Source organism: Caenorhabditis remanei, chromosome II (assembly GCF_010183535.1).
Source record: "Caenorhabditis remanei strain PX506 chromosome II, whole genome shotgun sequence".
NCBI lineage: Eukaryota > Metazoa > Nematoda > Chromadorea > Rhabditida > Rhabditidae > Caenorhabditis > Caenorhabditis remanei.
This window is the reverse complement of record NC_071329.1, coordinates 5,182,251-5,192,963: the sequence shown is the minus strand read 5'-3', so window position 1 is coordinate 5,192,963 and position 10,713 is coordinate 5,182,251. Positions and strand designations below refer to the sequence as shown.

Sequence of the window (10,713 nt, the reverse complement as noted above, 5' to 3'; positions counted from 1 at the left end):
CGAATAGCTACATACGTGGAAAAGCGGGGAATCAACCAAACCGATCAACCAAAACTAACCACAAAAAACGGTAAAAAGCGGGGAGAGGAAGGAGACTAAGAAAAGGAGGAGAAAGTGATATGTGAAACGAATCGAAATGAATTGAAGGAGAAGAAGGAGAAGATGGGCAGAATTGGAATTCAGAATCAGAAGGGTGTGGCTGCTTGCGGTGTCGATAGGACGGGGGAAAAAAAGAAAGGAGATGAGACAAAATTGGAAAAATGGCTAGTTTCGAATTGGAAAGACACCCAAAGTAAGAAGGAGATTTTTGGTTTTTTAAGGAAGGTTGAGACATCAGAGGGATAGGCTCAAAATGGAGTTGTCTGGGCTGGCTAGATCCAAAGGGTTGAAGGAGTGGGCCTTAGGCTTCAGGCTTTAGGGTTCAGGCTTTAGGCTTTAGGCTTTAGGCTTTAGGATTTAGGCTTTAGGCTTTAGGCTTTAGGCTTTAGGCTTCAAGCTTTAGGTTTTAGGCTTCAGGCTTTAGGGGTTAGGCTTCAGGGTTTAGGCTTTAGGGTTTAGGCTTTTACCTTTAACTTTAAGCTTTAGGCTTTAGGCTTCATGCTTCACGCTTTAGGGTTTAGGCTTCAGGGTTTAGGCTTTAGGCTTTAGGCTTTAGGGTTTAGGCTTTTACCTTTAACTTTAAGCTTTAGGCTTTAGGCTTCATGCTTCACGCTTTAGGGTTTAGGCTTCAGGGTTTAGGCTTTAGGCTGCGGTCTCAGCCAATCTCAATCAGTAACAGCGTTCGCTGTGACAAGGCGTATTAAAACCGTGACATTTTGCAACTAGGTATTCCGCAACCGGAAAATTTTGAAACCCGAGCGTGCGGCTATATTATCCAACTCTAGATATTGTAAAGATCCCAAAATGTTAGAGGTCGGAACGGTTAGGTCACAGTTTAAATTTCAGATTTCCAGCGCTACCATTTAAGCTCTCATCCCCCACCTAATCTATGCTCATCGATCGTGGGAGAAGGGGACCGCGATGAACCAAATACTATCAAAACAAAAGATATTTTGAAAAGAGATAGAAAGATAGCAGAAAAAAAAACGAATATGTGGCACTTGTTGCGACGTTGCCAATCAACAAGTGCCACCGACTTTGCCCCCAACATGACATGAAAGAAGATAGAGAAAGAAAAAATTGTTCTGAAGAAAAAGAAAAGAAAAATTGAGAGAGAAAAAGATGCTCAAAGTCATGTTGCGGTTGATTGAGAGATCTAAGATGAGATCTAAGAAAAATCCATAATTTCAGAAAAAAAAAGTAGATCATAAAGACAATTAGGGCGGGATGATATAAGAATGAGAAGAAGGAGAAGGTGATATGATAATGGTAATTGATCACTGAACCGCGCAGACGACTTGTCGCACCAAACCTCTTCTTTCAAGGTGGTGAGTAGACAGGGTTTGATTTCAGAGTAGAAAAACGCGACAAAGGTGCGCCAGTTAGTTGAAGATAGCTCAATGAGCTTAGATGGGCTCTCAGAAACGAGGCATTCAGATTTACGTTGTTACAGCTGGTGTACCTTTGACGCGTATTCATTGAGAAAATCCAACATAGCAATATTTACGAAAAACTGAAAAATGAGAATGACTGGCTCAAGCTGCTTCGTTTTATAGGCTATTCCAAAATTTTACGATGACTCATATCGCATTTTTTGACTAATGATGTTCCGATCATCCCGAAGCCATTAGGCTCCACCATTTGCTCAAAATTTTATGAGTCACGTCGAGAAATTTTAGTTTAGTTTTACGATTTCAAAAAACCTTAAAAAAAAGTACTTTTTCTCCAATCTTTCCACAAAAGGACAAAAGCAGGAGGTGAAACTTTTGAACCGGTCCCCCCTTCCCCCTTCTTTTGGCGAGAAAGACCTGATAATCAAATCAAAATGCCGAAAATTATTGAAGCGGTTATAAACGACACGAAGAGGAGAGGGCGAAAAAGCAACACCCATCATTTTCGGAAAAGATGTGATGATCATCATTATATTGCTGCTATGAATGGGATGGAGGGAGGGGGAAAGAGGGGTGGTGTAGGGTGTAGTGGTCAAAAATTGGGAGAGATAAAGACGTTTGGGAAATGGGTATGTGTAGATTTACGGTGGCTGGTGTTGATTTACGCAAAGCTTTGTGTAGATTTACGGCTAGTTTGTTGAAATACGGTATTTGTATAAATTTACAGAATATCTGTGAATTTACAAACCTAGTGTAGATTTACGGAGTCTAGTGTAGATTTACATTCACTCGTGTTGATTTACGCAAAGCTTTGTGTAGATTTACAGAGAATTAGTAGGATTACGAGTTTTATGAATTTCTGAGGATTTACGAACCTGGTGTAGATTTACGGGATTTGGGATCTCGTAAATCCACACCGAAACCCCGTAAATCCACAAACAAATTTCGAAAATCTACACAAAAAACTTGGTCAGTTTCGAAGTTTCAAACATTGAGTAAACTGAATTATCGGTAAGTGAATTTACGTAAATTTTGTTGAAATCCAATTGAAATAAGGAAATTTTAAAAAAAAAACAAAGAATCTCTTAAATCCGCTTAGTAAATCTACACATGACCAACCCTTGAGCCTGGAACTCCCGTAAACCTACACTCAGAGTTCTCGTAAATCTACACAAGTCACCGTAAAGCTACACAAGCTTCCGTAAATCTACACCTAGGACTTTCATCAGCGAGGAACTCCTGTAAACCAACACCCAGAGTTCTTGTAAATCTACACAAGTCACCGTAAATCCACAGAAAACGTATTTCTACACAACTCGAAAAAACCCAAGAAAACTAAATGATCATAACGACACTTTTCTCAAAAAAAAAGAAGAAGGAGGAGACAAAAGGATATTTATGGAAAAAGTCATAACTGCCAGGGACGGGGGATATTCCTCTGGAGAATAATGTTGATATGTACACAGAAACCAACAAACTTTCTCTCTCTCTTCATTTTTTGTCTCTTGCTCACTCAAACAAACGAGTGTATCTCCTCCCTATCTGTTTCTTCTTTTCAATATCTCCTCCTCCTCTCAAATACCCCCCTTATTTCCTATACTTTACACTTTGTTGTTCGCATGTCAACTCTTTTGTGTGTGTGTGTATCTGTGTGAATCCACGGGACTCACGGTTTTTTGAACCCCTCTTCTACTTTTCGTCGCATTTTTGTTGCTGTTATCTGATATGGTATCGGGTTTCTTGGGGAGGGAGATTCACACCTAGAGATGTCAAAAATGTGTTCGTAGTGAAAGTTTGTCAGTTTTTTGAAAAGTGATAGGGATAGGTGGGGAAGGGCCTAGAATTTAGATAAGAACGCGGTATCATGATGGCAATTCCGTGCCGGTTTAAAACCGAAAAATTTTGAAACTCTGAGAAATTAGAAGCAGACATTTCAGTTTCAAAACTAGGAATTTCGAAAACATTAGTAATTTATGGCAAAGATGTTACAGCTCCACAACCCCGGTTTCAAAATGTACCAGTTTCAAGGTGTCTTCGGGATATAAATGCCTCAATTTCGCAAAGTCTTAATATGTTACGCGTGTTTTTATAGGGATCTTTTCAACAATTTAAAATTATATGGAAAATCTGGCTTGCCGAAACTAATGACGTTTTCAGAGTCTCTTGATGAAATTGGTCGAATTTATGAACTTCAAAAAAACATACTGGGACCGCAGCGTAACTTGCTTAGAACTCAATTTTATGAGCTAAAAATATACCAAAATGTAGATCTCGGCAAGATCTATTTTTCTATCACGGGCTACATGACAATTTGTTGACGTGTCTCGGGCCGGGAAAAGTGCAAAAAACGCAAAAAACGCCAAAACCCTAGCCCGCCCCGAGGTTCATTAATAAATAGCCATCCGGCCCGTAGTAAATCACAGATATGGAACTCCCTGAGATCTACATTTTCGTATATTTTTCAGATTATATAATTGAGTTTTAGGAAAGTTACGCGATGGTCCGTTTTAGCTCCGTTGACAAGTATGCAAAAAAGTGCTCAAAATACAGGTGTAATTTCAGAAAATTTGTCCAAGGCTATCATTATCGTAACTTGTACGGAGAAGTAGGAAAAACTGTAAATTTACGTTTTTTTTTCCCAGTTTCCCAAAAGTTTTCAGTGTTCTAAGTGTCTAGGTGTCACCTCGCTAATCTCTACCCTATGTTCGTATAAAGGTGGTAGAGATGTGCCTAAAGAAGAGAGATCTCCCCAATAGATAACTATCCAATCCCTCTCTCTTTCATCTCGCATTATCACTTTTCTCGTCATTATTACATATGTCCTAGTTTCTCTCCTCACTATTATTATGATGAAGTCATTGGTTTCAATTTCTATTAAAAGTTCGGAGAAAAAGAAGAAAGAAGAAAGACAGAGAATTTAAAAAACGCACAGTGTAATTAATCCAATTAGTTTCCTTCAAAACTTTCCCAAAAAAAATTTGCAAAATGATAGAAACCGGGGAGAGGGTGTCTGCGAACAGATAGAGAAAAAGATTGCGGATAGATATCAATGTATTACGAAAAACATTCTCTCAGAAAAGAGACAGAGAGAATGATAATGTGATAGGTACCAAGTGGTACACAGAAGACATTTTCGAATATTGCCTGGCGGAAGTCACTAAAGACGCGGCAGAGGCGCGCCAGACAGAAAAGTTTGATTATGTCTGGCAGATCATTGATTAATTAAGGTCAATTAAGGTTAACAAAAAGTTTGAAAGCAAGTTTGAAAGCAAAAAAGCGCCAACGCGTCTGAGGTGCACCAGCCAAAAAGGTTTTTTGGAACTAAGCAACCTATAAAAATCGGAAAAACCTAAATTTACAAGAAGCGCGTCCGAGGCGCACCAGACAACACATTTTATAGCGAATATGAGCTAAAACGGACATGGAAAATCATGAAAACGCGCCTGAGGCGCGCCAGTCCAATTTTCAAAATATGTTTGAAATTGCGCGTCCAAAAGTACGCCAGCCCAGTTTTTTCAGGAAGTATCGGTTTTGAATTTTTGTAAAAATTTTACAGGTGATTTCAGACGATTCCCTACTAGGCTAAAACAATTATCAAGCTTGAAAACAGACCAAGGCCTGAGGCCCAGATCTTCAGGCCATTAGTCCAAAGTCCTAATAAAAGGGAAAGTGTGACGTGTGGGTGCAACAATAAAACGAAAAAAGGACCTGCAGGGTACTAAATCAACCAATATATCATTGAAAAACGCGGGGGGAGAGAAGACAACAACGATATACGTTCCGATTTACACTTGTACACACACACACACACACAAATAATCTCCGCCTCCTTTCCCTCCGCAATTTCTTCTTCTTCGCCTTCTTCTGCGCAGTCCATTCGTAATCAGAAGATATTGGAGAGAAGTGATCAAAAGGCGTGGCTTTCGCGTCTCTTCTTTCTCCTTCACAAACCGACAAACATTACTGTTTGTGGGAAAGAGAAGACGTTGAAGAATATGATGATGTTGATGATGAGGAGACGATGATTATTGACATGTTTATCATCAATGGTATTTAGGTATTTATCGACGCGGTGTGGGGTGAGAAAAAGGGAGTTAAAAGTGGAGGTAAGCGGGGACAGTAAAATTATGAGGTACAGTAAAACCCCTAATAGAGGTGCACTTAACGATACACTTTTTGTCAAAGGGGGCACTGAGGTTTTACGGTAAGCCTTTCCAGAATCATCCATTTAAGGAACCACTGTTTTCAAGGTAGTAGCCTATCTAACATTATAAACTTCTCGGATACATAGTTTCAGTCTCAATGTCTCAAGGTATCAAAATTGAAAATTGGTTGAAGTGACAGACAGACAGACAGGAAAGGATATGTACCCTTGTCCCAAGATTTACTGGAAATCGGAAAAACAGACGCACAGACAGACACAATCTTAGAATTTTATAAGATCATGGTTTTATTCATTCCTGTTAGGCGCCGGATATTTCAATTTTTCATAGTTGTCAAGGCCCGGCCCGGGCCGGGCCGGGCTTAAGGCCCGGCCCGAAGGCCCGGGCAAATTGGCGCGAAAGTGAAATTTTCAAATTTTTTCAAATTTTTTCGAATTTTTTGAATTTTTTTGCGAAAAAGTCAAATTTTCGACTATGATTCAGAATTAGAAGAAAATCTGAAAAACAGTCAAAAATGGTCACATTTTCGATAAAAAATTGAAAAAATTTCAAAAAAAAAATTAGGAAAAAAAGGGTCATTTTTTGAAGCCGGGCCTTCGGGCCGGGCCGGGCCTTGAAAATTTTCTACCGGCCCGGCCCGGGCCTTCGGGCCTTGCCGGGCCTTGCCGGGCCTTGCCGGGCCGGCCCGGGCCTTGACAACTATGCAATTTTTGGCGCTAAAATCAAAATTCTGTTTTTTTTAAGGATTTTTGAAATTTTTTGAACTTTTTTCGGGAAAAAGTAAAAATTTAGACTACTATAGTTTGTTTAAAAACGTCTGTCTGTTTTTCTGGATGTCCCGATTTTTTCATGTTTTTTTTCTTGAAAATTTGGACAGACCGACCTACAGATAGACAGATATTGGTCCTATTTTAGTAGAGTTTCTCAAATGAAAGATAATTGTAGACCAGAGTTGAGCGGAATGCGATTTTTGAAATGGCGGAAGGCGGAAGGCGGAAAGCGGAATGAACATTTTTTGGGCGGAAAGCGGAAGGCGGAAGGCGGAATTTAAAAAATATCGGCGGAAAGCGGAGAGCGGAAGGTGGAAGCGAAAATTTTTTGGCGGAAGGCGGAAAGCGGAATGGAAAAAAAATGTCAAAAGGCGGAAGGCGGAACACAATGTCGCTTTCAAAAATACGATTTTGGCCTTATTTTGTAGTAAAAAACACTAAAATGGCTAAATTTGAGTTAAATTTTGTTTTTTTTTTGATAAACACTGATAGCTTTGCTGCAAAAAACCACAAAAATATCAGTAAATTGGAATAGGTGATCAAATTTTTCAAGCTGAGGAAAAAATCTTTAAACAGCGGAAGGCGGAAAGCGGAAATAGGAAAATTTTTGGCGGAAGGCGGAAAGAAAAAAGTGGCGGAAAGCGGAAGGCGGAAGGCGGAAGGCGGAATTCCGCTCAACTCTGTTGTAGACCTAGAAAGCAGCGGTTATAAAAACGGGCACTTCTGAAAATACTCAATTTTTAGCGTTTTAACCTGAAATATCGGTCTGTAAGCTTGCAGAAAAGTACCTAAACAGTGAAAACAAAAATTAATTCCAGATCATCGGAATTTCAGATGCTTAGTTACTTCAGGTATCATACAACACTTTTCTCACTTGTACAAATTTGCTTCAGAAATTTCCGATTTTTTTGAGATTTTCAGTCAAAAACAACGAATTTTCAATTAAAAAACTTAAAGCCCCTCACTGTCCGTAGTCAGGGCTATTCGAGGGATTTTAGAAAGCTGAAAGTAGAACAGAGGTACTGTAAGCACGTTTGATTTTAGGACATTTAAAATTTTTTTGTTGGAATTTGAGGTTCGGTTTCTGAAGATACCTCACAACACTTTCCAAAGCGCCATAGAAGATTTGTGGTGAACCTAAGCTACCGTATTATTATAGTAAGTATTGAAATTAAGAAATATGACACTAAAAACGTTTTGTAAAGTTACTTCTATTCTAGATGGAGCTCTCCTTGCGAGTTTAGGTCCACAACGTCGCCATACTTTGCTACTGACTTAAAATGGTCAATCACAAAAATTGACATGGCAATATTTACACTAAATAAAGTCAAAACTAAGATCAAGACACAGTTTCTTGTCAAAGTTGAGAAAATAAGGAAAAACTTCGCAAACAATGAAAAAACTAGCCAATTGATCATCCCGCCCAACCAGTCATCATGACTCGAGCAGTAGGGGACAATGCAATGACAGCCAATTTTTCATGTTGTTGTTGTTTAGACATGTCGATTCTTGTTTACACACATAGAGGCATCGGCAGTGGTGGTCAAGGAATGGAGGGGAGGGGGAAATTGCTCCAGGAGCATTGGCCTGAGGAACTTGCAAATAAATTTGTCAGGAAAAGTGGGTTCAGTCAATCTGTGCGTCGGTTTGTCCGGGTATTTTCTTTTTTTTCAGATAAAAACTGATTCGCCTGTGTGTGTGTACGGTTATCCGGATGTCCAGCTTCCCTCTGCAACTGTGTTTGTCTGTCGGTGTGTACAGATGTCCCGATGTCCAGATGTCCGCTCTTTACTCATGCCACCGCCCGTCTCCAGCCCGTCCTTTTTAATTTCCGGCCGAACGGCGGGTACTCCACTTTTATCAACCCGAATTAGTCCGTCTATTTCATAATTTGGTGATGATGAAGATGATTGGAAGAAGATAATATTGGGGGAAAGGGGGTCAGGGTACAGGAAATTGAAAAGTGGTGTTGGGGGGCGGCAGCATGCGCCGGAGAATTGAAGATAAGGAAAATCGGAATGAAAACGACGGATAAGAATGTAATTTATGAGGAAACATTCCAAAAATTGAGATGAATGAATTATTAGGATTTTCGTCATTAGGGAAATCGGGGAACGAGGAATTTTGGGAGAAACGGCGCGACCTAAGGCGCGCCAGATTGTCTAGATGACAGAATTAGAAACATGTTTGAAAATTCAGAAATTCAATTTCGACCAGTATGAGTCATTTTTTAATTTCGGACAGTAGGAGACTATACACTATGATGTATCATCTTATTTTTTCTCAATTTTTTTCATTTTGTCAGAAAAATTACTTCCTTCTTTTTTTGAAATTGGTGGGGAGAAAAAAAATTGAAATTTGGTTGATTTTAAGAAAGAATGGTGGACATCAGGACGGACCGACAGACAGACAGACAGATAGACCAAAAAGGAAAGGAGAAGGTGGATGGGCCCTATACCGGGTTATATAAGAAATCGAACAACCAGGCGCCGGATATTTTCAAATTTTGACGCTAAAATTCAAAATTCAATTTTCCCTGTTTTTTTTGAAATTTTTTGAATTTTTTTGCGAAAAAGTCAAATTATTGACTGTGATTCAGAATTAGAAGAAATTCTGAAAAAGCATCAAAAATGTTCACATTTTCGATGAAAAATTGAAAAAAGACCAAACTTTTTTTTTGAAAAATCGGATTTTTTTGAAGAATGATGTTTGTCTAGATGTCTGAAAATTAGGTTGCAAATTTGGACATACCGACAGACAAATAGACAGATTGAAATAAATCAGGTCGCCCCGATATCTCTTTGAAAACTGGACATCCGGAAAACCGGCGCACAGACTGACACTGACTTGAGAGTTCGGGCGATCCTGATGTCCGGATGTACATAGAAATTTCAGACGGTTCGAGACTAGTCTGGTTTTTTAACGTGCCGAAGTCAATATTGCAACTCTAGCTAGATTTCAGCATTTTCAGAAAATAAAAGTGAGCAAAAAGAAGTAGTTTAGAAGAAATGAGTGACAAGAGCAAGATAGGGTACTATATATCCAAACACGGACACAAATCCGCACTTTTGAGATAAGTGCAATCGCTCGGGCCCTCCGTATCGTTTCACTATCCAACCCCCCACTTGAATCATTTTGCAAACTGACCTGGATAGTTGTTCACGACTGGTGATGGGAGGGATGGTGGAGCGGGTTGCGCAACATGATGTTGCTGGTGATGAGCAGGTTCCTGTGGTGGTGGAGCACGATCCGAACAGTTTTGCTCGTCGGATGCATCAAGGCAATCAGGACGGGTGTCGCATACGCGGCGTCTGGAATATCAGGGGATAGGAAATGAGACATAACTAGGGAAAGGTCCTGAAGTCCGTATGGAGTTATGAGACGTAACCTATATAATTGGAAAACTGAAAGAAAAAAAACGATGATTCTAAATATACCGTGAAAACTGTAATATAGGCCAGAGATGTTGGGAAGTGAAAATTTTCTTATCCGGAAGTCGGAAGTCGGAAGTTGGAAGTGATTTTTCTTATCAGGAAGTCGGAAGTCGGAAGTCGGAAGTAAAATTTCTTATCCGGAAGTCGGAAGTCGGAAGTCGGAATTCCCAACAACACTGATATAGGCGCATGCGGCTCTACTTTTCAACCCCCTTCTGAAAGTGCGCCTCTATTACAGGGGCGCCTCTAATAGAGGGGCGCCTTTAATAAAGGGGCGCTTCTATTACAGATTTTACGGTATATTCAAAGTTCATTAAAAATGATAGATTATTACCATTGTGAAAAAAAATTTGCAACTTTTTCCGTTGCAATCTTCAAATTTTCGGATTTTTGGACATCCAGACATTCGGACACACCTACAAACAAATACATAGACACAAAACTTGTGTTTTTGGTGCAGTTTTAGGGTCAAAAGTCTAATTTTTTCAACGAAATTCCATGCATTAACAAAATCTTTGCGACTTTTAAAAAATCCTTATAACTCTCTGAAAACTCAACCAAATCTGAAATTATTAATATAATTTTGAAGGTATTGACCTGTTTTTTCATATAAACTACGTTTTAAGGTACTTGGAGTATTAGGCCTCAAGCTTTAGACCTAAAAAGGTGATAGTTCTCAAATTTCTCAAATTTTAACCTTGTTTTTCTCGAATACAAAACCTCGAGGACAAAAACTGATTATATATTCGGAATCAGCATTCTCTCAGCATTCTAATGGTATAGGTCACGTCGCAAATTGACTCCTTGACCTTCTCTAGTAAGCCTATCACTCACTTATCAATACACTCTCCAATAG

General features: G+C 39.4%; 1 protein-coding gene across 1 annotated transcript in view; it reads left to right on the top strand.

The window, feature by feature from the left end:
• Positions 1-9,594: 9,594 nt before the first annotated feature.
• GCK72_004640 (uncharacterized protein) overlaps positions 9,595-10,713 on the top strand; it is a gene marked incomplete at both ends in the record, with an annotated part of 1,832 nt that continues 713 nt past the window's right edge. Inside the window, one exon of the mRNA XM_053724806.1 lies at positions 9,595-9,716. Within this exon, the coding sequence (XP_053589000.1) occupies positions 9,595-9,716 (122 nt within the window). The remainder of the gene's footprint in view (positions 9,717-10,713) is intronic.